At 45.4% G+C, this 23,895-nt stretch overlaps 1 protein-coding gene across 2 annotated transcripts in view; it reads right to left on the bottom strand.

Annotated features, from left to right (window-relative positions):
- Positions 1-18,455: 18,455 nt before the first annotated feature.
- ARFGAP3 (ARF GTPase activating protein 3) overlaps positions 18,456-23,895 on the bottom strand; it is an 840,898-nt gene continuing 835,458 nt past the window's right edge. For both annotated transcript variants that reach the window (XM_069628227.1, XM_069628226.1), the window contains one exon: positions 18,456-19,737. In XM_069628227.1, coding sequence (XP_069484328.1) covers positions 19,720-19,737 — 18 coding nt within the window. In that variant the 3' untranslated portion in view covers positions 18,456-19,719. The remainder of the gene's footprint in view (positions 19,738-23,895) is intronic.

Raw genomic sequence — 23,895 nt, 5'->3', positions numbered from 1 at the left:
GAGGGTTAATCTTCTGTGCACGGCACCAGACAGAGAGCCTCTTCCATTTGTGTCCATAGCACTTGAGAGTTGAGGACACCCTGGCCTTTGCAAGCACCTCCTTGCAGTCTGCCGGGATATCGTACCCTCCAAACTCTAGTGCTGTAGGAGCCAGGCCTGTAAGTTCAGTGACCCCTGGTCATGATGGAGGATGTCGCCTCCTTCTCTGGAGAGAAGATCTGCATCCGTCGATAGTTTGACTGGGGGGGGGGGGACGCTGACAAGTCCAGATGGTCCGGGAACCAGATCTGTCTCGGCCACGCCGGTGCAACGAGGATCATCCCGCACTAGGACCTCTTGAGTTGGTTGACGAGTCGCAGTAGCAACGGCAACGGAGGGAACGCATACAGGAACGGGCCGTCCAAGGGGAACGAGAAAGCATTGCCCATGCTCCTCTGCTGGGGAAACCTGCAGGCGAACCTCTGGCACTTGGAGTTCACCGCCGTTGCAAACAGGTCGATCTGGGGTTTGCCCCATCATCGGAAAAGCCAATCCACTTGGTCCTGGCGCAGTTCCCACTCATGGCATGAGCGCAGCTCCCTGCTCAGCGAGTCAGCAATGGTGTTCTTTATTCCTGCTAGGTGGAAGGGAACCAGAAACATCCCCTGAGCAACGGCCCAGTGCCACAGATCCTGGGCCTCCTTGGATAGGGCCGGGCACCTGGTTCCTCCCTGCTTCTGGATGTAGAACATCGTGGTGGTGGTGGTGTTGGTGAAGATCCTTACCACCTTGCCCTTGAGGGACGGGAGAAATGACCTGAGAGCCTAGAACACTGCTCGGAGCTCCAGGATGTTGATGTGGAGTGACCTCTCCTCCGGGAGCCAAAGCCCTCTCGCGTGAAGATCTCCGGTGTGCGCTCCCCATCCCTACAGGGAGGCATCTGTCGTCGCCGTCTCCTGGTGTGCTGGGGTCTAAAAGTCTGTGCCTGCCGCGAGATGCGTGCGAGTGCCACACCACCGAATTGCTTGGCAGAAGACCTCGTTGAGCGGAATATTGTCTTCGAAGCTGCCCGCCGCTTGCATCCAACGGGCGTTCAGGAACTCCTGTAGTGGACGCATCCGCAGCCTGCATAGGCGCACCAGGTAGATGCAAGAGGACATCATGCCGAGAAGTGACTTGATGAACCTCACCCTGGCCAAGTCTGTGGCCAGCAGGCGCGCTGCACCTTGCCCAGGATAGCCTTCGTCCTTTCCTCCGAAAGGGAAGCCAATCGTGCCACTGTATCGAGCTTGGCTCCCAGAAACAGTGCGACCTGCGACGGAACCAGGTGGGATTTGGGGAAGTTGATGGAGAATCCCAGGTCCGTGAGCAGTTGGACAGTCTTCGCGGTGTGCTAGACGGCGAGCTCCCTTGTCCTTGCTCGGATGAGCCAATCATCCAGGTAGGGGTAAACGTGGATCGCTTGCAGCCGCGCCACCACTGGTGCTAGGCACTTGGTAAATACCCTGGGCGCCGACTTCAATCTGAATGGCATTGGTATGGACAGCACTACTTGAATTGGTAGTGCTATCCTTGGACTACGAATCTGAGAAACCTTCGGTGTCCTTTTAGAATGGGCATGTGGAAGTACGCATCCTCCAAGTCCAGCGACGATAGGAAGTCGCCTGCCTCCAGCTGTCCCAGCACGTGCTGGAGGGTGACCATCCAGAACTTCTGGGCCTTGATGTGTTTGTTTAAAGGCCTGGTCTAGTAAAAATGTTTATTGTCCCTACGGGTCGGCCATGTTTTTTTTAAGCCTAAGTGGCTCGATTTTAGAAAACTTTCCTATGGGCCTTACCCGAGTTTTCGTCCATTAAACGCACGCGAAAACAAGCACCAGGGAGCCGCCATTTTCTGATAATCCTATCTTTTCCCCGATCGCCCTGGCTGACCTGCTTTTGCGGCACTAAATCAATTCCCCCGCCCCTGAGCCTGACATTATCAAAACATTCATATTCCCCGCCTCTCCCCGTGACGTTACTGTGCTGCGTAGGCAAACGCGCCCAGTCGTCTTCTGCGCGACTCCACACAGAACCCGGAAACCAACACAGATCAACTCACAACACAGCGTGCCACAATTCGGAATATGAAAATGTACTCTAAAATGAAACAGTAACACGGTACATTTGGTAAAGTACATTTATTTGACATTAAATGTTTAGAGAATATTCAGCAATTGCCATATGAACTCTGGAAGCCATTTATTTTCTTTTATCTGTATCCGCAATAACTGTTCCGTTTCATCTTGAGTCACGCGCTGTTCCTTTATGGTACACAGGGTGTTCATTTTCGTAAAAAGAATCACTTTGGAAGCACGGTGAACCGCAAGGCTGTTCCATCAACTAGGCACTAGTCCAGCCTAAAGGTTATGTTGCTTCTAGCCACTAGTACAGCGTAAGGGCATGTGGGCCCTTGGCGATCGTCCCATAATATGGTGATCGTGCTCCAGTTGTTGACACGAAGCTGCAGGTGTCTGCTGAAGAATCCATCCGCCGGTGTCTCAAACAGATGGCAGTGGCAGAATGGGATCAAATACCTGTTATGAAAACAAAAAAATGATAATTAGTCTCGCTAGCCGAACTTCATTAATATTACTCATTTTATTTATTACGGCCGATCAGAAACTATTTGCTTGGATAGTTCAATGGAGTATGTTTGTCTCTAAAATCAATGCGAAAAGTAACGAGATAAATCGAGGCCAACACACAATGATAAACGACAGTCTACATGCGTGAGGAATGATATGATATGATATGGCATTTGTAACGCGACCATACTCAAGTGTTTCTAGGCGTGACGAGGCAGGTGGGGAACAAGGGCAGACGGACAACGATCCTACTAGGCCAGGTGTCTTTCTGATCGCGCATGGGGTAGGGCTGTACATGGTTAGTTGAATACAAATTATATAATAGGGCCAGCTGGTGGCAAGTGCAAGGTAAATGCCGGGAGAAGGGGCTGAAGGATACAGAGACAGTCCCGTAGTGCAGGTAGGCAGTGCAGGGAAAAGTGGCTGGGCCAAGGACCGAGATTGGTGAGACCAGTGGACCTGCATGCCCATGTGCCCACTACGAACAGTTTTACTTGCTTTTACTAGCTCTTCATTCATTCATTTATTCATGCATCCATTAATTAAATCGTTATTCCGGTATAAAAGCGTGTAAAGATTTACTTACATTATATTTGAAATTTCCATTGTGTCTCTTCGTAATGCACTCTGTAAAACGGACCGTGCTCTTGACAACGATTTTTCGTATACTGACCTAAAATGAAACTAGGTCTAGTTTCTGAAATTTCTGCCTTATCGTCTTACATTATTGCGCACTCCCTTCAAATGTAGTTCTTTCGGCATGGTCCCTGTCTCAAGGTCAAAAAACAATAGACCCTTGTACTTCCAGTGAGACTTGTGGGCCTCATCTGGGCGCTGTCCTCGCATTCTTTATTTGCAACATCACGTAGTATAGGCATCTGTGAGAACTTGAAGTTTAGAATCCGTCTATGTAGTGCGCCTCAATGTGCAAATGCGAACTGGCTTCTCTCCCAAATGCCACGGCCCGCTTGGCTGGCGCGTTCTAAGTGCCCCAATTTTGTCCCCGTTGTCTGCGAGCTTTGCAGCCCAAATTGAGACATTTAATTTTTGGCGGAAGGTCAGGGAAAGTATAAAGTACCACAGGAGTTGAGTTAAAAGTGAGATTTATTGTTTGTTTTATTATTTGCAATACGCAAGCCTCCCATCCGTTAAAAGAACGCAGCATTTACATTTACATGAGATGAGACATGAGAAAAATATATACATACACATATGTGAGGTGAATAGAGAGAATTCAAAGATGACACCCAGCTTGTTCGCCACCCATTATGGTGAAGGTAGGGGTTAGGGTTTACAGGTACACTGTACAACATTTATTTACAAAAAGACAATCGTATTGCAATTATTTAAACCGCGATTTGTACTTCACAATCAGCTGTGCTTCGGGTGGGCATGGCACAGTCGCAATGTTCGGTGGCAATGGATCACTGCTCTGCACAGAAACGTCCAAAATTCCATATCTGTGCTTCTCTAACACAGCAACAATAAGGCCTTTCACAAAGTCAAACTGCATTTCATCATAGACTGGTTTGATCACCCATTGCTTACTTTGTTTTGAAAACACCTTAGTGTAGCGAGACATCCTTACTTTACCCCTAGTCCTAGTCCTAGATTGTTCACGTCCGACATTGCTGTTATGGGCCAAGACCTCTAGTAGAGTGCGATGTTGCATGCCCCGAAAGCTAAAATGCAAACGCTTTGGCCTGTACTTTAGGCACATATTGTGGAACACCTCCAAATCTCCTGTGTGACAGAATTCTGTCAGTCCTCTCAAATCTCTTGATAGAGTTTTGTCGAAAACAATCTTCTCAATGGCTTTGTGTGTCGGTGAAGATGGAATCAACCACTTCTTCTTCTGTGCCTCCTCTGGGGACAAAGGGCCATGTTCACATTGGTGGAAATGTTCATTTGCTGTCCAGCGGTGAACGTTGGTACAGTGGTGCATCAGTGACCGCCATTTTTCAAGTAGTATTTCCACTGACCCCTCAAGTTTTTGAGCTCCACCAAAGATGGTTGGTGATAGAATGTGACCCCTGCAAAATACTTTCAAAACCTTTTTTTTTCCCTGCAGCCGAGATTTTCTTATTGATTGATTTAGCAAGATGCCATACGTCAAATTGATGTTTAATATGTGGGAACTGCTCTCTCATTGTCTTGGCAATTGAAACATGTCTATCCGTGGCTATGAGGTCCATGTGCATTCCGCTCGATTGTAGATATTCCACTGATTTTATAAAACCTAGTTTCTCCATGGCCACTGAGGATGTACATTGTGTTACCTGCACGACCACCAAACTCACAATTTTCTTACCATCCATGTCCTGAAAGTGGTAGGTGCAGTACTTGGCAGAAAATCCAGGGCTGTCGCACTGTCCATCCCCAGCTAGCCTGAATAGTTTGCCTTCGAATGTACTTGCTAGAGAAAATTGTTCAATTTTCCAAGCATCACTAATGGCCGGAAACAGATAATCACGTTGGTATATGCAGTACAGCGCTTTAGAAATGAAATGGAGCCCCACAAACTGAAAGAAAGCCTCTAACTTTCTAAAACTGGAGCCACTAAAAAGTGAGGCCGCTGCACACATTAGATTGCCTGCTGGCAGTTTCCCCAGCATCGGTTGTGCAGACCATGAGAACCTATGATTTAATCTACAGTCGCCATTTATTTTGACGAGTCACATTAATCAATGGCTTCCCACATACTTTCTCTCTAATGGAATGCACACATTTCAGCATACTTATAATTTGCATCAAACAACTGTCGAATACAATGTATTTGCTCTCTTTCATTAGACTGTCATTCTGCGTCAACGTTGTTTCGGCCTGTGACGTTGTGGAGATTTCAACACACTGGAAAGTAATATCGCGGATATCAAGTTCTGATGCGTCTATGGATGCTGCGGCTGGTTCATTCTCTGTCATTTCAACATCTATTACTTCAACATTGATGGGAGAACACAACAATGTCGACAGGTTTTTTGGTGGCAAATTTTTGGCGGGTGTAGATTGTGTAAATTGATCTGCAACCACTTCAGAGCTATCTTCAATACATTCAATAACATCTTCTTGTGGTGGTGCGGTCGCACTGTAGCTATGGTCCAATGCAACTTTGCTGTAGTCTCCAAACACAGTTAATTCATGTTCTGGCCATTGGATATGAGCATCTCGAGCCTGAACACGCCTCGCCTCAATTAATAGTTCCTCCATAGTGTACACGGTCTGGCAAGCCACATCTCTCATTCGCTTCACTGTCTGTGTGTGTATAGTTCTGACAACCACGGGTAACTGGAGAGATTGGAAAAGGGATGTTCAGTTTAAACACAAGTTGGAGTGTAGTAGAATTGACTGGAAAAAAACATAAAATAGTCCCCAGCACAAACATTTTTTTAAAGTTATGAACTGTTTGTAACTAACCTTTTTTTGTTTTTTTTTCTTTGCAACTTTTTTGACTCGACCTTCAACATCTGCACGCTATAGCTCCGATTCGTTTCCTCATGTCCTCCCTTCCTCTTGCGCTGCAACGACTATATTTTCTGTATCCGCATAGACAGCACGGAATGAGGCTCCATCGTCTCCCTGAAACATAGTACTTTCATTACTATGTATCAAAATATTGTTAGCATAAAACACACGTGAGGACGAACACACAGGTACATCTCAATAGCCAAACACGATTTAAACATTGTGTGCAACAATCAAATGACAAGTATTCGACCAGTGATGATCTATTTCGATGGAACTGTCAGTATCCATACCTCTGGCTCTGCATGGACTGCCATGAATGGTTGTATTGGAGAGGAGGCATCCGCATCTCCCTGAAACACAGTACCTGCATTAATATGCTTTTCAATATTGGAAACACAACACACACTTGGGGTCGACGGCACAGGTACATATAAAGAGATAACCACAAATGATGCATTGTCCAAAAGAATCAAGGAAAATCCAAATATGATCACATTTCATCGACTTATTTCAACGATTCCTTTACATCTGCATCATCTAAATAAGATGTTGTGATTGTGGTGGAAGCTCCGTCGTCTCCCTGAAACACAGTACTTGGATTAGTATGGTTTTCAATATTGGAAACATAACACACACTTGGGGTTGAACGCACAGGTACATATAAAGAGATAACTACAAATGATGCATTGTCCAAAAGAATCAAGGAAAATCTAAATATGATCACATTTCATCGACTTTTTTCAACGATTCCTTTACATCTGCATCATCTAAATGAGATGTTGTGATTGTGGTGGAAGCTTCGTCGTCTCCCTGAAACACAGCACTTGCGTTAATAGGGAAGAAAGTATAGCAAATGGAATCACGTTATATGATCACGCATGATGGAGCCGTCATTATCCATACCTCGTGCGGCTGAAGAATATCTATGGATGTTGCAAATGTAGTGCGCACTTCCGAAAGCTGTTGCGCCGATTCGTATACTTGAATGTCAGGCTCTGCATCAAGTGCAGGGGTTGACGCTCCATCAACTGCCTGAAACATAGTACTTGCATTAGTGAGGATTACAATTGTGAAAACATAACACACCTGGGGTCGACAGCACAGGTACATATCAACGGCTAACCACGAATGAAACATTGTGTAGAACAATCAAACGACAAGAATTCCAGCTCTGATGATGACGCTCGATGGAGCTGTCAGTATCCATGCCTCCTGCTGTTGAAGAACATCTAGAAATGTTGTAGATGTGGCGGACGCTTCAGCATCTCCCTGAAAGACAGTACTTGCATTAGTATGTATAACACTAATTAGAACTGAAAACAAACACCAGTGGACGATAACTAAGGTGTATATCAATTGGAAAGCATTAACCAAACATTTGGTAAAGTAATTACACGATAGAATAAAACTATTACTTGACATGCATAAAACAAGTATGTAGCGGATTACCTAGTAAGATTACCTGATACGCGCTAGAAGTGGTTGATAACTGCGACCAAGTCAAGGATGTAGAATGTTCTTGCTTCAGATTCAAGGGATAGTCAAGAAGTTGTAAAGGTCAATTAATGATTGATAATGAAATGCCAATATTAAAAATAGCCATGTAAGCCGACAGAATACTTGAAAAATGCTCAATACAGCACAGTTCCCTGTCCCCATATATATATACATTGCGTTTGTGGATCATGAAATCGAAAAAGAATATATTGATAAATGTCATTATTCAAAAAACTATACACTCATATCAATATCGAAATTATTACAAGGGATAGAACACCTACAATATCAATTAATCTATTTGGCTACCTACACACTACCGCAAGGCCTTAAGCTAAATCCGGACACTTGACTCACTGGTGGCGGAATGTGGACGAATAGAGCGGGAATAGCGTTTTTGCACAATTTCCGTGTCGTTCGCCGTTTATTCTTCTTTGTTACCCAAGAAGTTGTGTACATGTCCAAGGAAAAGTGCCGGCTGCAGATGCGGTATCGATCACCCCTCTTGTCCTGTAAGACTTGTTGGACTCTACTTTCCAGCTCATCCAGTGGATATCCGCAATGTCTGACCCATTCTCTTATTCGATCAACAGTTTTCAGGAATACATGCATTGTAGTGCCTTCAGATTTAGCATGGGTCTTCGAAGGGCAACCGCTAATCGAACAGGCAGGCATTGTTGATAAATCTGAAAAGTAAATATCGACATTATACAATCTTCAAGAATAAAGATTTGATACAAAAGTAAATGAATCATACAATGATCAATGCAAGGTTTGTTTTGGTCGCAGGAACTATACCAGTTCATTATGTGCGGCTTAGTATTTGCATAAGTTGCAGAAATGTATAAATGAACCTAGCACTATTGTGTACTCGACTCGTAAATAGATAGAAATTTAAAAATCATCGAAATATGACTAGGATACATGGTCTTACCTTGACCAACAAACAGTTGGATTCAGCAAGCAGAGCAGTATGTTGCAGGAGAATAGGTGGGTGACCACGGGTAGCACACTGATGGGTTTGCTCTAAGCGGTCACAGAAGTTCACGGATAGCACGACGACGAGCAGATTAGAGTAGATCTCAGTGGTTGCCAGGTAACACGTTCAGGAGTTGACTTGCAAAGCACAAAGATGTTCTCATGAGACATATCAAGTGGTTTATAAAGTATTAGAAACAGTGGTGTGTTTGTGAATGAATGACGTATGTATGTTGTGTCTTAGGGGGGCGGCCTGCTTCAAGGGGAGGCCTGGCTGGAGACACGGGGTCTGAGGAGGCCATGTGACCGATGGCCCCTGGGCGTGGGACACCTTTTGAAATGTACATGTAGTTTGGCACCTTGGCCTTTCGCGCCCCTGACAGCCCCCCATACCAGCGGGCATCCACCGGCGCGAACCGCCTTTGATACAGGGGGGTGGGATGGATGGGCATGGGGCGTGCAGATAAGGCACAGGAAGACTGCTGAATGGAGACACTTATGTGGATTGCAGGGGGGCGGCCTGCCTCAGGGGAGGCCTGCCTGGAGACACGGGGTCTGAGGAGACCATGTGAACAATGGCCCCTTGGCGTGGGACACCTTTTGAAGTGTACATGTAGTTTGGCACCTTGGCTGTTTGCGCCCGTCACAGCCCCCCATGCCAGCGCGCATCCACCAGCGCAAACGCCTTTGATACAGGGGGGTGGGATGGATGGCCCTGGGGCGTGCAGATAAGGCACATGAAGACTGCTGAATGGAGACGCACTTATGTGGATAGCAGGGGGGCGGCCTGCTTCAAGGGGAGGCCTGGCTGGAGACACGGGGTCTGAGGAGGCCATGTGACCGATGGCCCCTTGGCGTGGGACACCTTTTGAAGTGTACATGTAGTTTGGCACCTTGGCCTTTCGCGCCCCTGACAGCCCCCCTTGCCAGCGCGCATCCACCGGCGCGAACCGCCTTTATATCAATATACAGTATATCGCCTTTATATCAATGATAGTATATCGTTGCTTATCAATAACAAATGCCACATACCGGAGATTCTTGTGAGCACAGACCCACACTTCAACCGGTGTATTATAGTGGTCAAGACCCTAAGGCCTGTATAATCCAATGGTAATTGTTAGTATAGATATATGTGTGACTTTTATAGAGACATAACCTACTGAAAGACTTTGAACAAGTGTTATTTAGTGCATGCATTATCGAGAATATGTTATGTTAGCTTAGATAGATAGTGACCACCCTGCTTCACAGCGACCAGACCTTCACCCATTCGGAGCACAGATGTCCGACGTCCATCCTTGAATGGAGACACACTTGACTCATTTAAAAAATCGAGACAACCGTTGTTAAAATATATGTGGTGTTTTATTTTGTATCTTATTTTCATGACACAAAAATACAAGACTTTAAAGATTATACAGGTCAGGTTGCAACACAGCGAGAGAAAATCCCCTGTACTGACCGCTGTCACTCGGGAACGTTTCTCTAATGGCACGAACGGCACAGGCGGGTATCACTCTTCGAACGCGGTGTCCAAGCCTCCCGTGAAGCCACCATGTAAAGGAATGATAGGCCACCAGCCTGTACCACCTGTGAAAAGGAATGAAACAAACTGTTTTTAAATGACCAAGATACGTTTAATAAACGTTTGTTGTCAATGACAATTTGTGTAACTAATGGCATTTTACACGGACAAATGCTATCTAGACAATGCACACTATTGAACGATTTACATGCGTTACAATGATGTGTAGATGTAATTTTGGATATAGTAGAAGAACATGAAATAGGAGTGGCATGACAAGCAGAGTATACTTACTCGTTACTCGGATTACGAGGACGAACAGTTGCTCGAAGTTCGTGCATAAGCACCATCATTATTCTCAACATGGCCCGTGTGAGGCAGGCTGCCCTGAGGTCTGGCAGCTCGGTGATGCATTGCGGTCGTGGCTCGCCTTCCGAAATGTAGGCCAGGCATCCAGAGTTTTCTCTGCAGCAGCAGTTCTCATCCTCAGTTGGCATTAGTTCGCACCGATTGCATGTGCACCAGGTGGAGACGCCGTCCATTCGACTAGGCCCAGGCTCTTCATCTGTTGATTCGTCCTGCCAACTGCCGTCCGCATCCCCATCGTTTTCGCGTGCTTCCCTTTCCAGTAGTTCCTCCTCTGTATACTCTGGCTCGTACATGTAGGGCATTATTGTAGCCATTGTGTGTTAAACTAAACTAATTTATAGCGGTGGTACTGGTATCTGTTCACACGGGCTACAAGCGGCGAAGGTAGCTGACCAGAGCACTGAAACGAGTCACAGAATACTCAAAGTAACAGAGGAATGGAATCGAAAATCTGCTGCTTTGTGCTGTGAAACGGTCTGTTTATACTTATTGAGGAAAGAGGCATCCTGCCATTTCCATGGCGACACGTCATTAGCTGAAGCGCAGCGAATGTTGACACGAGACGTGCATTGGCGTTGGGAAATGGGCGGTACGAGTCTGCGGATGACAGGCTCAGGGGAGGGGAAATTGATTTAGTGCCGCAAAAGCAGGTCAGCCAGGGCGATCGGGGAAAAGATAGGATTATCAGAAAATGGCGGCTCCCTGGTGCTTGTTTTCGCGTGCGTTTAATGGACGAAAACTCAGGTAAGGTCCACAGGAAGGTTTTCTAAAATCGAGCCACTTAGGCTTAAAAAAACATGGCCGACCCGTAGGGACAATAAAAATTTTTACTAGACCATGCCTTTAACCCGCGCAGGTCCAGGATGGGGCGCCAACCGCCTGTCTTTTTTCTGACGAGGAAGTATCTTGAGTATACTCCAGAGCCCCAGAGCCTCTTTGGGACGAGCTCAATGGCCCCTTTCTTGAGCATCGCCCTTACCTTAACAGCAGTTGTGGGATGCGATTTTCCTTCCTGGCCACGGGAGGAATTCGGGGGCACTTCCTTAGAAATTCGAGTGTGCCCGTGGGCCAGGGCATCCAGCACCCAACGGTCGGTGGAGATGGACTCCCACACGCTGACGAACTTCGCCAGCCGGCCTCCCACCAGGGTGCTCAGGTGGGGGCCCGATACTACGGGCGGTTCAGTCCTGCTTGGAGGCGGCCTTGCCGCCCTGGCCTCCTTGGCGACGGGGTCCTCCTGACTTGCCGCGCCCTCTGTAGGCCTCTTGTGACGAGGAACGGGCTGCCTGGCGGTACGTCGAGGAGCCACTGCCGAATCCTTTGGAGGCACCTTGCTTGCCTCCAGAGTTCCGAAAGGGCGGCCAACGCTGCTGCAAAACTCCCAAGGCCCGAGCCGTCTCTGTATTGCTCTTGATGGCCTGAAGTGACTCATCTACTGTCTTTCCAAACAGGTCGTTCCCGTCGAAGGGAATGTCCAGAACTCTGGTTTGCACGTCCTGGCGGAAATCTGCTGCCTTGAGCCTCCCCACCGTCGAAGGCAAACACTGTTGCCCAACTGGCGGAACCCGGTGTCCACGATGTCCGTGGCCACCGTTATGGTGTGGTCTGACGCCACCTCACCTTCCTGTAGGATCCCCAGGTCCTCCGCCATCTTGTCGTCCGGTAGGAGGTCCAGCAGGGGGGCGATCTTGTACCACAACTCCCTGTCGTAACGGGCCACAATCGCTAGGGCGTTGGCCGCCTTAATTGTCGTTGCCGTGGACGAGATGACTCGTCGTCCCATGGCGTCCAGTCTCTTTCCCTCGCCGTCAGGTGGGGAGGTTGAAGTTGAAGCCGTCACCCCCGCCGTCGCCTTCTTGGCCGCCGCCGAGAGGACCGGAATCAGGGACGGCTGTGCCCTGAGACACAAAGGGGCGGAATCGGGGCCCCAGTACTTCTTCTCGTACCGATCCCTCTTAGCAGGCATCGTGGACGGGTTCTTCAGGAGAGCAAGTCCCTCGTCCCAGATGTCAAGCAACGGCACCGCAAGGACAGTCTTCCTCTTGGCCTTGTGCTGTTGATAGAGGAAGCCTTCCTTCTGTTCTTCGGGGCAGAGCTGGAAAAGTTTGGATGCCCTGGAAATCATGGCGTGGAAGGAGCCAATTTCGTCACGCGGGCAGGCCCGAGGGGGTGGTGATGGAAGGCCCATCCCGTTGTCACCACCATCGTCATCCGTACCCTTCGTGGCCGTATCTGTTCCCGTGTCATCCCTAGGATCAGGGGAAGGAGATGAAGGCTGAGCGGGCCGTAAGGGCTGGAAAGGCAGGGGGGATGAACTAGCCTGCGCTTGTTTGGAGGGCTTCCCGACAGGCCCGGTTCTGCTGGGTCATCCGTTGGGGGGAGAGGCAACCTCGTCCTCATCTCCGTGCATAAGGTTTCGATAGCCATCAAAATGGCCACCGAGTTGTCGGGCACTGGCTGCGACGGGCGCAATGGTTGCTCTTCCTCCCCGGGAGCCTCATCGGCACCACCGTCGCTCTCTTCGTCCACCTCCCGGGATTCCTCCCGTGGGACCGGACCTCCTCAAACCTCTTGTTGAGGCCTTGCACGACTTCAACCAGCTCCTCCTCAGAGGCTGTATCCGTGTCCGTGATGGCCACCGCCCCCACCCCTCTTTTTCCACCGGGGTCTTCACGGGGGTCTTATGGATGGGCTGAAAAGAGGATTCCCTCTGCGGTGGCAGGGAAACTCTGGGCCCGAGGTCGTCTCCACTGGGGTAGCCTCCACGACTCCCTCGAGAGAGGCCGTAGCCGGGTGAATCAGGGCCTTCACGACTTTTGGGGTGCTTGAGGCCTTCACCTTGGGGGGGGGGGGGACACTGCCTCGCTCCCCCTCGGCTGCTTCCGTTGGGATCGACTGGGGCTTCTCCAGAAGCTTACCCGGGATCTCTGACTTTCTCTACCCCGAGCCAGAGCGTTGGCTCGTGGTTGATGGCGTTGGTGAAAGTGCACCCTCCCTGGCAGCCGAGGAGCCCGACCATTCGGCGCTCCCGGTGCCCGTGGACTCGCGGTGCTTAGCTTTCTGTTGGGCCTCTGTCGCCAGAGCGCCCTCAAAGGACTTAGAAGACTGCTCGGACCTCTTCTTCTCACCTACTGCTGGGCTCTTTCCTTCCAGCCAGTTGGTGAGGCAGATCCGCCGATCCCTCATAGTCCGCTCCGACATGTTCTTGCTAAACGCACATTCCTTCTCCACGTGCGTTTTGTCTTCGTGAAGGCAGTGGAGTTATCTAGAATGCTCGTCCTCCTTGAACACATTCTGCAATTCGCACCCAGGGCAGTTCCTGAACAGCTTGGATCTGGGCGTCGAGCTTCCCTTGTCCTGGGCCATGTCCACGGGGTAGGCCTCAAGGTCTTCTGGAATCCTTCAAGAAGCATACTCTATGAAAACTTCACCCTTGAGGGGCGTAGAAAATTCCGAAATGGTTCCCCGTTGATCGGAAGTAGAAACGGTGGAGCTTGAGGCTTGATTGACAGAAAAAATGAGATTAAACTCTTTGAAAAAACGCAAAACACAGTAAAAGCTCGAGAGCTATAGCACGAGGACTCCCAACACTTGAATGTGTGGTAAAAATCAGAGGATGGCTGCCAGGAGAGGGGCTTAGGGAGAGGGCAGTCATTGGCTGGGGGCAGTATGACCCAGAGACCAGTGATTGGTTACTACTAAGAAAGACAGATCAGAAACGAAACTGATACTGATTTTTTCTTTACCGAGGATTCCCAGCCTGACGGGGAATATTCATGAGCATGTGAATCCATACCAGACCCCATGCTGGAGAATGATACAATTAGGTTACATAGGTTGCATGTAAGGGTGGTGCAGTAGAGAGAGGGTCAGGCATATAGGTGGGAACAACAGGTGAACAGGGTTATATGTCGTTGGACCGCAACCAGTTTAGCGAGTTGCGTCTGAAGCCAATATAGGACTGATCAATTCTAATGCTCAGAGGTAGTGCATTCCAATGTTGAGCAGCTTTAACGGGGAAGCTACCTCCTCCAGATTTAGTTAATTTAAACCTAGGTATCTCTAGACAGTGAGAGTTAGCTGCTCTGGTTGGGCGAGTCAAAGTTTTTCTGGTCATTCTTTCTCTGAGATATTGGGGGGTGGGCTGCATTGTTGAGGCTCTTGAAGGTGAGTGACAGTTTTAAGTAAAATCCTATCACTTATTTGTAGCCAGTTGTGGTCTCATCTGATGTTGGAGATATGTTCTCTATTGGTTAGGTTTAGGGAAGTTCTAAGGGCATTGTTTTGGAGTGTTTGTAATTTGTGTAGGATACATTTGTTGGCTCCTAGATATAGGGCATTGCAATAATATAGTTTTGATAATATTAAAGCATTGGCAAGGGTGATCAAGCTAGTTTCTGTTATATAGAGTCAGCAGGCTGATAGGTTTGCCTGTGTAGGCAGTGGAGGAATCCAATGAATTAACCTTCTTCCTTAGTGATAAGGTGGAGTCAAGATAAAATCCTAGTGTTTTTACCTCGTTTACTGCTTTGATTAGGTTTCCGTCTATGTTAAATGAGGCATAGTTGGGGCTGAGTTTTTTTAGATTGGTTTTGGACCCAAGGATCAGGATCTCTGGTTTATCGTCATTCAGGCAGAGGCCATGGGATGCCATCCATGCCTGAATGAGGACGTATATTTCATTTAACAAGGCTGTATCCTTGTCAAAATTGCTCGAAAGGGGAATGAGGATCTGGGTGTCATCTGCATAGTTCGTGTAGATGACACCTAGTCTGTCCAATTTGTTGAATAGGGGCTTGGTAAATATATTATACATAGTGGGCGAGACACAGGATGTTTGTGGGACACAACATTTAGTTTGAATCGGGTCAGCCGACGCCGATGTGGAGAAGACATGCATTGTTCTGTTTGCTAAGAAGGACTGGACCCAGGCTATTGCGTCACTCGAGAAGTGAGCAGCCGACGCTAGGTGATTGCACAGGACTGCATGGTCCACCAAGTCGAAGGCTGCCAACAGGTCGAGGAGGAGTAGCATGGCAGTTTTGCCTTTATCCTTCAGCTTGTCTATTTGTGTCTTTAGGTCGATTAATGCTGTTTCGGTGCCATGTTGAGGTCTGAAACCGATTTGGCGAGGACCTAGGAGGTGGTTGGCTTCAAGGTAGTCCTGGAATTGCAGGCATGCTACTCTGTCAATTACTTTAAGGAGAAAGGGTACCGGAGTGATGGGCCTGTAACTGGTAGGGATGGATGGGCCAAGTGTCTGTTTTTTGAGGAGTGGTAGAACCCAAGACTCTTTCAGGCTCTTTGGGACAGTGTTGGTTTTGAAGGAGGTGTTGATTCGTTTTGAAGTAAATGGTGCTAGATCTCTTGCTGCGTCTTTGACTATTTGGGCAGGACAATTGTCGCCTTGACAGTTGGATGGCTTTAGTGATAGGATGATTTTCTGTTTCCAGAATAGAGACTTTAGTGAAGCTAAAGGGTGTAAGCATGCTAGGGGCTTCAGAAGCGGTGGTGACATGTGGCTCGGGAGGTGTCAGTGAGGCTTTATTAGCTGTTTTAGTTTGGAGGGATGCTATTTTGCTAGAAAGGGCATTCTGGATACTCGTGCACCATTGTGTGTCCTTCGGTGCGTTGTCTAAGGGCGGTAGGGGGGATTCTACTTTCCGGAGGATCACAAAGAGCTCCTTGGTGTTAGAGCTGGCTTTGGAAATTCTTTCGTTGAACACGTTTCTTTTGGTGCCGATTATTTCTTTCTTGTATTTATTCGCCAACTGGGTCAACTGCATTTTGTTTTACTCAGATGGGGAGTGGCGCCAGATGTATTGTAGTTTCCTTTTCTGTAGTCTTAGCTCTTTAAGATGGGGGTTGAACCAGGCGTTGAGGTGAGCCTTCTGTTTACTTTTGCGAAGTTTGGCTGGTGCGATGAGGTCTAAAGCATTGGACATTGTGTTGTTAAAGAACTCTACTAGAATGTTCGGGTCAGTGTTACTTGGTAACGAGTTGAGAGAGGGAAGGAGATGAGGCAGTAGTTTGCAAAATGTATTTTTTTTTTTTGCATCTAGTGGGTACGGGGGGGGGGGGGGGTGGAGCCGTAGCTGTGGCTTTGGGCATTTGTTTATCTATGGTTATTGAGAAGTCCATCAGATGATGGTCTGTCCAAGGTTGTGGGGTTATATTTGTGATGGTGGAGCTGTGTGCGTGCAAGGTGCTGGGGTTGGGGGGGCATTTAGCACTGGAGAATTGTTGACATTTCCTTAAGGTGGCATCCCATGTTTTACTGCCATTTTTGGGCAAAGCCAACTAAATGGGTTTTATTACGTGGCTATACTGGCATTTTGGTACAGCCAGTCTAGCAGATGCTTTAGGTGGTATGACTTTTTTACTATGCATTTATGACAAAGCAAGCATAATAAGTGGAAGAAAGCACAATAAATGCTATCACGCAACTAAACTGGGATTTTGGTGCAGCCAGTGTAGCCATTCCCTGCTGTGGCATGGTATTTTGTTCTGGACATTTATGAGCAAGAAAGCACGATAGGTGGGATGATATGGGAATACTAGCATTTTGGTGCAGCCAGTCTAGCTACTCTTACTGTGGCGCAACAATTCTTACTATACATCTGTGATAAAGCAAGCATAAGTGTTCTTACGTGCACAGACTGGTCTACATTGGAGCCAGTTTGGATATGATTTCTTATTGTGGCTTGACATTTTTGGGGCAAAGCCAAATGGAGTTTGTTTCTACGTGCGGGTACTGCCATATATTGGCAGAGACAGCTTGGACATGCTTTATAGTATCGTTAGTGGCATAATACGCAAGCCAAACACGAGTATGTACTTATATGGGAATACTGGCATATATTGGTGCAACCAGAATGGAAACGTGATATCTTGATGAGAAGGTGTAAACAGAGGCAGTTGGTCAAAAGCTAAGAATGGGGAAGGAGATGAATAGCCCAAACTCCATATTTCTGGGGCATGTTTGTTCAATAGGCAGCGTTGCAATTCTACCCTGTGATGCCAGCTGACTTTATGCACCATCTCAAATGAAGGTGAGGTAATATGAAAGGAGCCTGGCAGCTGCTAGAGGTTTAACTCAGGCTACATTCAGTTAGGGAACTAGAAGGACAAGATCACTCAATTAAGGTTTTATTTTATTTGCATTTATTGAAAATGTATGAAGTGCCTAAACAGCAAATGGTCTTTCAAGGTGCCACAAGACAAAAAGCGGGGTGTGGGAACAGGGAAGAAGGTTAGACTGAGGGGCAAGGTGGCAGCTGACCAGAAACACCAGGACATGCCAAGGCTCTGATATACCAAGCCAGAAAACAGCACAGAAGGTGTCCGGTAGTCACAAGTTGGATGAAATGGCAGCAAGGGTCTTCTCATCCAAGCAGCGAATATAGTGGGCAACACAATTGTTGTCAGGGATAGATATCAGGAAGAAACGAGAGCAGAGCTGCAGCAGGCTGAGGGCTCACATCCAAGAAGATACCCCAAAGTAAGAATTCAGCTCAAGTACTTAATAGGCTGGAGGATCAGGAAAATGCACCGACCAAGGCAGGCAGTCCATGAGAAAAAGTTAAGCGCAACTCCAAGAACCACAGGCCCAGAGTGCTACAGAGTCCAATTTGGGGGAGAGAATGGAACACTGTGTGACATTAAGATGCGTTACTAGTGTAGAGAGTCAGCATTTTAATATCAGTCATCTAGAAATCTGATTTAATCTAACAATCAGTGTATAGGCTATTCATGCAATCCATCCCTTGATTTTTGTATTAAACGTCAATAAAACGTACATCAGAAAGAATGAGCGTCAATGATACTTTCCAGTTATTATGAGCTTATCTGGTATGTAGGTTTACACTTAACCTAAGCCACTCGGGCACATTCATAAAATCATTGCATACAAAATTACAGTTCAATTATGCAGCAACAAGTATAAAGTCACAAACATAGTCAACAGGGTTGCTGTAGTTCACCCTTTCATGACAAAAATAATGTAAATATAAATAATTATTGAAAGTTTGTGTTTATTGGGTGAATGTACAGTCATACATCATGACAAATGTGGAGTATGTTTTATGATCTGAAACCGGTTGGACGATTTGGAAAATTCTTAACAAGGACATCCGGTTCTGCCAACACATGCTTTGCTGTCTAAAACACAGCTACATAGAGCTTCTTGTCCATCTATAGCAAGGTCATTCTGCAAAAAGATAAAAGTACAAATAATATATATGCACATGTATTTTACTATGTAGAATGTATTTTTCTCCTTGCTGAATATAAGTTCGGTTAGGTTCTGATTTGGTCCTCTAGTGATAAATGCCTTGCAAATCTCTACAAATCATATTACAATGGATTTGGTTTTTCATAGCACTTAAGAAAGTCTGTATTGCAACTTTTGTTAAGAAGTTTTAAAAATTATCAAAAATAAATAGACCTAATACCCACATCCAAATACAAGGTTTTGCACGGGTTATTATAAATATACTCATTGGAATATTTAGGAATTCTTCATTTCAACCAACTACATATGATTGTCTAGCAGGGGTTGTGGAAAGCTCTTATGTGCAATCTTGCATTTTTATGCTAGTAACAATTTTCATACTAGATCAGATTACTTATGGTTGGCTCCAATTTCTCTTTTGCAAAGTTATCCTTCGTCATCTACCAACATGATAGTAAACAGACTCAAACCAATTAAACAATGGTTAAAAGGGAAGAGAGGACTTCATGTGAGGACAGACATGAAGAAGATGAAGCCTCGGAACCACTAAAAGGGCTGACTAGCCCAGCTTTTTAGACTGTACATGCTAAATCCCCCCTCCACAGCCTATTCTATCAGTTTTTAAAAAGGTCACCAATGCGGGTTGGAACATCCGATTTCAACTTAATTATGAAGTCAGTCTGTAGTTTAGGCCCATGCACTCTTTACCGTTCCATATTGAATAAGCCAAAAACTGAGTTTACTCCCTTCCCTCAACCACAGCACAAACAGAACTGTTGCAGATTGGGGAAGCGAGAGGCAAAATCGGTCCATACATTTTGCAAAGAAAGTCTAAAAGGGTAGACAAAAAAAAAAAAAACATGGTTGTGCATTCCTGTCGAAAGATTAGAAATAGGAAAGGTCTGTATGATGAACAGAGGTCAAGTCAAGTCTGCAAAAGATCCACTGGTCTTAAACTGTATCCATAAAATCCCGGGAGGTGATGCTTGCTCCAGTCGAACAGATTCCAATAGAATTGCACACACGTATTATTTCCAGATCTGATTAAGAACCATACCGGTCCTGAAAATAAGTAAAAAGATGTTTGATCAGATGACGAAAATGTAACAAACATCCATACATATCACAGCATTCCAGATAAGCGTATTTTCTTTTCACTAACTTTACTAGTATATTTAAAAAACAAAATACAATAAAAAACAAAGTAAAAGTAAAAGGTACATTTGATTGGTAAATTGGGGTGATAAATTCCCCCAACAATATTTAAAGAGCAAAGTGATATTTAAAAAGGTGTGCACATCTGATCAGTAGGCATAAATCCCAGGGTTGTCTTACACGGATTTGGAAAAGTGCAATTGTTATAAATGTTAGGTTAACGGTAGTGGACAGGAGTGGTCCCACCAATCTGATTACGTGATTCAGCAACAGGGTGGGGACAATAGGCAATGTCTCTAAAGCAAACAATAGACAATGTTTGGTGGGGTCAAATTCCTGATTAATATAAGAATGAACTCACTCATCTCTCCGTTTTCACTCACATAATATCTAGACTAGGAACATCGGGCCATGATCCAAATACGCTTTCTATTGCCCCGGTTATCCGACCCATAAACAACCATTTGATGCTTCAATCAATGGTACAAAAAGGAGAAAAGGAGTGCGATAAAACGATCGAGGCTAACCACGTGCACTGTGCGAGAATTTATAACGGGAAAAAACTATTAATCTGGTATAAAAGAATTGCCTCAAAACATATAGATTTCAACTTTATATTAGGGAAAATCAAAAGATTTTAAAAACTGTTGACAAAGGCACACGTTTGATAAGGAGAACTGCTAAACGGCAGTGAAAATCAGCAACAAAACTTGCAGTCAAGATGTGTATAGGAGGGGACCTGCACAGAGTATCTGTTTAAGAAATTCCATCCAGGTGTGTGAGAAACAAACAAGGGTGGTAATAATTCCCTGGGGTCAATGAACTGGGAATTTGACTTTGATAGGACAGATTATCTTGGGAATTGATAAATTGAACAATTCTAGAGCATGTGGACCGGATGGGGTGCCGAATCCGTTTTTTTAAAGAAAAAGCCTCCTTATGGTCAGATATTCTATTCAGACCGTTCTCCCATATCGCAGCAGGTGCGGATTGTCCTAGCTCCTGGAAAAAAGCAATCATAGTGCCTATTTTTAAAACTATTGAGAGAACAAATCCAGCTAATTATCGCCCAATCGCCCTAATAGATACCTCAGCTAAATTCCTGGCAAAATTCATTCTAAAAGATCTATTAAAGCAGGCTGAGGAAAATAATTTGAGCTCCCTACAAACAGGTTTTTGGAAGGGGGGTGAGGACACTGATAAGTGCAACTGCTCTGTCCACCTGCACTTCTGACATAGGCAGGATATTTGGTAAATCGCTATATGTGGCAGTCTTGGACTTGACAGCAGCCTTCAACAATATCGTTATTTCTATCCTTTGGGGAAAATTAGAGAAGTGGGGAATTAACCAGGGCCTTCTGAGAATGATCCAGCTGCTCTACATGAACAATTCTGTTAATGTCAGACTAAATACTCAGGGAGACCTGTCCAATTCTATTCCCGTTATGAAAGGAGTTTGCCAGAGGTGTGTACTGGCTCCTACCCTTTTTAATCTCCATTTAGTTATTTAGTGGGTTTGTGGATGGACTATTTATTGTGGAACGGCTATGCGCCAAAATGGGGGGACCTTGGGGTTAACATTATTGCCTATGCCCTCTTACTCTTGGACTACACTCCAGTCGGCCTAAAAAGGCTTCTGGAGTACAAGGGTATTTAGGAAGGAATCACTTAAAAATTAACCCTCATAAATCATATGTAATGTCCTATTCTTCTAAATGCAAATCAAAGTCCTACTATAAATTACTTGGGTTTCTTGATATCGACAAAGAAGCAGTTCCAATAACAAAAAAGAGAACATGGAATCGAAAATCAGCCCAGGAATCACACTGATGAAGGTGCTAAACATAAGCTCTGTGCTTTCTCATTGCTGCCACTGATCAAGCTCTTTAAGCTAAAGGTTACAGCAATGATTATATTTGGGCGCAAGCTGATTGCATTTTCTAAAAGAAGATTTTTGGACCCAATACATAAAAATAAGTCTGTCATTGCATACAAAAATTATGGAGGCTGATAACTCCAAGTGATCCTACCTACATGATCTCTTAAAGGGTAGCCTGGCCCATACTTCCTTTCTGTCCAAATTTCACAGAAAGTGTGAGGGGTATTTGGAATTGATTTCACTGGATAACTCAGAGCAAAATTTGAGAAAAAACAAAGATAATACGTTGGTATAAAAAAGCAATCACTAAGATCTAAAAAGATTATTACTGTACAAAGACAACTATCATTTATTTCTTCCAACGGAAAAGCTGAGACTATACCTGCAAAAAAGTCCATCAAAAAATAGTGACATATCTCAAATTTCGTTTAAATGCTGTGCCTACAATCGAAGCCAGAGGTCCAAAAATAGCCTTCCAAATGAATTGCGCGGCTGTCGCGCGTGAAGGCTTGCGCCGATAGCATCTCTGAGCCGTTCTGGTATTAGAGTGTCCATCCTTTACGAACCATAGAATTCGGCTTTTAGGTGGGTTTATCCAATTGACAGCTTGGGTTCTCTGACCCCTAATCTATGGATAAGGCTGATGTTAACCTAACTGGGCATTAACAATAGCTTTGTCTAAATTGTTAGAATAGATATTTGTGGAGTTGAAAAGCAGAATGTCACAGGGAGAGGCAGCCTGGAGGGAGATTTGGGACTAATTGGGGTATCCTTATACTGGGTGGAAGGGAAGATACTGAATTGAGTACACTTTGATTTAGCTTTATTAAAGGAGAACGTGAGACCACAAGGTAGAATTGTGGTCCGCATGGATATTCTTTGTTGCTGTATTGGTGATCTGCTTCTGATTTTGGAAATGAAAAAGATGTTTTGATTATAATGGTACAAGTGCCTTTTTCCTATGTTGAAATGGTGGACATGTGTCTTGTAAACTGTAAAACACTTAAAAAAATAAAACTAAAACAAGTGTAAGCTAAAATGGTGCACTAATGACATAGGTTTCTAAGCCCCCACCCCCTTTAACTAATTAGGCATTACATTCTAAACCTAAACGTTTACATTACATTAAAAGTGGTTGCTGAAGGACTAGAGCTTTTAATTACCCAATATTTAAAGCTGTGATGAACAAAGTACTTTAGCAAGAGGAAGAATAGGCATCCATAATCTGATAGACAGAGCAGGATCTGGACACAAGGATACCAAAGAAAAGTACATAAGAAAACAGGGATGGCTATGAGTTGGCCATAATGATGGGGCCAACTAGGGCTATATCATTCTGCTCAATCAAGAATTCTAGATTATGCCAGTAATATGCACAGAATGTTACTTGCCTGCAAATTGGGATCAATAAATTGCCTACAGAAAGCTCCAAAACATGTGCTCCCAATGATGATTTCCCATTATGCTGGTGGTACAATATTTCCAGGTTCCTGACAGACCTTTGGGTGTTAACTGTAGGACTTAGCAGGAGAATGATGTCTGTGTCTTTGGCTTAACAAAGGTTGGGCTCCCCCTCTCATTCAACTGAAACCTTGGACTTTCCCAGTCAATGTTTGCCATCAAATGGATAAACTTCACATGCAAAGAATCAGACAAAGTTTCAATTACGAAATCCTTATTGGCAAATCTTATGCTGCCAACAAATTTGCTGCCTTAAATGTTGTGTATGGCGCATGCGCATCTCCCAGGGTAAAGGTCAGCTAGGGCCAACGATGAGATGGATTTCTAGAATCTGGCCTGGTGGACAGATTTTAGGCAGACACCCTGTAATAGTCAACAGGAGAACATAGGGAGCAGTCAAGGCTATTCTCAGGAGAATGTGAGTGGGGTTAAACGTCTACAATGACTCCACACACTAAAGCACACAATTCACTTTAGCCAGGAATGTATAAAACACACAGTTGTGTATTCTAGGCCTTAACACACAAAAGAAACAAACAATCAGGTGATACCACTCAACAATAAACAAATATATATATAGTCACCATAGGTTTTTATAAATGCATTCAATAAGTGAGGCAGTAAGATGGAACCAAGTCACAAGACATATACCCTAGCTTCAAAAGTTCAATCCCTATGAAGAGTGTCTTCAGAATGTATCTGATGCAGGTAAAGTACTTGTGTTG

The sequence above is a fragment of the Ambystoma mexicanum genome, chromosome 12, assembly GCF_040938575.1.
Source record: "Ambystoma mexicanum isolate Mex_15411 chromosome 12, UKY_AmexF1_1, whole genome shotgun sequence".
In the NCBI taxonomy this organism is placed as follows: Eukaryota; Metazoa; Chordata; class Amphibia; order Caudata; family Ambystomatidae; genus Ambystoma; species Ambystoma mexicanum.
This window is presented reverse-complemented; position numbering and strand designations above follow the sequence as displayed.